The sequence below is a fragment of the Condylura cristata genome, unplaced genomic scaffold (assembly GCF_000260355.1).
Source record: "Condylura cristata isolate star-nosed mole 26May11 unplaced genomic scaffold, ConCri1.0 scaffold00026, whole genome shotgun sequence".
Lineage (NCBI taxonomy): Eukaryota > Metazoa > Chordata > Mammalia > Eulipotyphla > Talpidae > Condylura > Condylura cristata.
The window spans coordinates 491,498-494,059 of record NW_004567127.1 but is presented as its reverse complement, the minus strand read 5'-3'; the positions used below and the strand labels follow the sequence as shown (position 1 = coordinate 494,059).

General features: G+C 63.2%; 1 protein-coding gene across 1 annotated transcript in view; it reads left to right on the top strand.

The window, feature by feature from the left end:
• Positions 1-2,562, top strand: part of PIP5K1A (phosphatidylinositol-4-phosphate 5-kinase, type I, alpha) — a 16,861-nt gene that overhangs the window by 10,276 nt on the left and 4,023 nt on the right. Inside the window, exons 8-11 of the mRNA XM_012730159.1 lie at positions 268-316; positions 490-574; positions 1,486-1,632; positions 1,776-1,905. Of these exons, the coding sequence (XP_012585613.1) occupies positions 268-316; positions 490-574; positions 1,486-1,632; positions 1,776-1,905 (411 nt within the window). The remainder of the gene's footprint in view (positions 1-267; positions 317-489; positions 575-1,485; positions 1,633-1,775; positions 1,906-2,562) is intronic.

Here is a 2,562-nt window from a genome sequence, read left to right as displayed (position 1 = left end):
AAAAAAAAAAGATTTCTTTATTTATGCTTACAGAAGTGGGGCACAGGCCAGAGGTGTGGTGGGTGAGAGGCTTCACCGGAGACAGAGTGGAGAGCAGAACAGGCTGAGGGGCAGCGGGCGGGTCACTCCGGGGCCGGGGACCGAATCGTGCTGCAGCGGCTTCTGAGAGCTTCATAGTGCGGTGCTTTAGTCCGCTGCGCCACCAGGGAGGGCCTGAAGCCATTTCCCTGAGGTGACGTGAATGCGCGGTGCGTGACTTTCTCGCAGGTTCGTCAAGAAGCTGGAGCACTCTTGGAAAGCTCTGGTGCACGATGGGGTGAGTAGCGGGTGCCGGGGTTCTCCTGCCCGGGGCCTCCGCTTCTGACTGCCTCCTCAGTTTCCTCCTAAGTCGTTTGTGGGTTCTGTCGGGGTCTCAGCTGAGGGGCCTGCCCTTGGGCTGGGGGGGGTCTCTTGCTGGGCCTCCCGACCACACATTCTCCCGCTTCGCAGGACACTGTGTCGGTGCATCGCCCGGGCTTCTATGCAGAACGGTTCCAGCGCTTCATGTGCAACACGGTGTTCAAGAGGGTCCCCCGTAAGTGCTTCTGCCAGATCACCCCATGGCCCCGGGAGCCCGGGAGATGGGCACATCCCTCTGTCAGGAGCTTTGCAGGCCAGAGCCCTCCTGCCCCACACGCAGTGAGCCGCTCCCCTCGTGTTGCCGCCCCGCCCCCAGCTCGCCTTCACATGTGTCCTGGAGGCGGGAGCATTTCTGGAAAATGGAGGCACAGCAGAAATGTGTCGTGGGTGTGGGGTCTCTGCCACGGGCTGAGCTTCAGGCCTTGATGGACAGAGACGCCCCGGGCACCCCCGCGTTTCGTCTCCTGCCCGACCCCGGATGCCTGGGCCCCCGGAGCAGGGCTGGAAGCAGCGGTGTTCGCATGCGCAGGTCCTTGGCTCCCCCCCAGCTCGCTTGGTTGGCAGCGCGTGACGTTCTTCCCAGACCTTCCACGCTGCTGCCACTGGCGGGTCCCCTGTCTTCCTCCCGTCTCCTCCTCGCTGACTTCAGTCGTCTCTCAGTGAGGCAGAGGAGGATCCGCACGTGCCGGACAGTCTTAGAGACAGCCAGCGCCCTCGGAACAGGGCATCAAGGCGTAGCGCGCCGCGGTGCCCTGCGCCTTGCGAGCAGTGAGGGGCGTGTCTGCCCGCTTCCCTGGCGGGCGCTCCCCACACCACCCTTGGGGTCGCGGGCCACGTGCACAGGAAGCCACTGAGCCGGCCTGTGCAGGGAGGCGCGGTGTGTCCCTCTGCTGGAGCGCGTCTGCCGCCTCCCGGAGCGCTTGAGCGAGGCGCCCTCGCGGTGTGCATGGGGCAGCCGGCGGGCCGCGGCGCTTCTGCCTCGCAGAGCAGCTGTGTGGGGGCCGCTGGGCGCACCAGAGCCGTGTCTGCGTCTCGGTGGCAGTTCCTTAGGCGGGTGCTAAGAGGCTCTCTCTTTCCCTTTTAAAGTGAAGCCCTCTCCTTCGAAAAAGTTTCGGTCTGGCTCATCTTTCTCTCGGCGAGCAGGCCCCAGCGGCAACTCCTGCGTCCCTTACCAGCCCTCCGTCTCTGGGGAGCACAAGGCAGAAGTGACCACAAGGGCAGACGTGGAGCCAGGTCAGCGCCAGCACGGTCCCCCTGCGCCTGGCCTCGTGCCCAGGCCTCTGCCCCTCCTGTCCAGGAGGCGCCTGCCGCATGCGCCCCCTTGCCACCTGCCCGTTCTCCCTTGGTTTACTGGTTTTCCTCCCCTTGCCTTCCAGGCGTCCACCTCGGTCGTCCTGATGTGTTACCTCAGACTCCTCCTCTGGAGAAAAGCAGTGAGGTCTCGGCTGCTCCTGACTCCTGTTTCCCGCCTGGAGTTGGAGAGGCTTTGCAGATGCTAACTCCAAGGTTGGTTCTCAACCCTTTTCTTACTCTTTCCCTCTCTCGTTAGGTTCTTGGGAGCCTCAGTGCTGCGTGACTCTGTTTCCCCAGGGGACAGTTTGTCTCGCTTACGCGCCTGTGGGTCTTGCTGCCGCTGCCTAAGGGTGTCTCTGGGAACTTAGAGACCTGTGGCGGCACTCCCGCACGTGAGGGCTGGGGAGCCATTCCGTGTAAGCTTTTCGGATACTCAGTCAGAATACCTCAGCCTTCACCCCTGGTAAGTTAAATGAGAACTGGCAGCTGCGGATTTAAGGCTGGAAACGTTCCCGGTCGGTGAAGGCAGCAGTCTGTCCTGCAGAAGGATCCACTGTGGAGACTGACACTTCATTCTGTTCCCTGCTGCGTTATACTGTAAATCACCCTAAAATTTAGTGCTGAAAACAGACATCGTCGTTTCTGCGGGTCAGGCATCTGAGCAGCTCTGCTGGGCTTGCGGCCCTGCCGAGGGCGCTGGCCCCGCTGTTGGCCAGGGCTGGGCCTCTGCACTTCCCACTCGCTTGTGGCTCCTGGCGGGGCGCGGGGCGAGGCTGCAGGCTGAGGGCCGGGGGCCGCGTCACCTGTCAGTGTTAACGTCCTGCCAGTGGCTCTGCGTGCTGGTCGGTGAGCCTCGCCCCACCTGGAGGG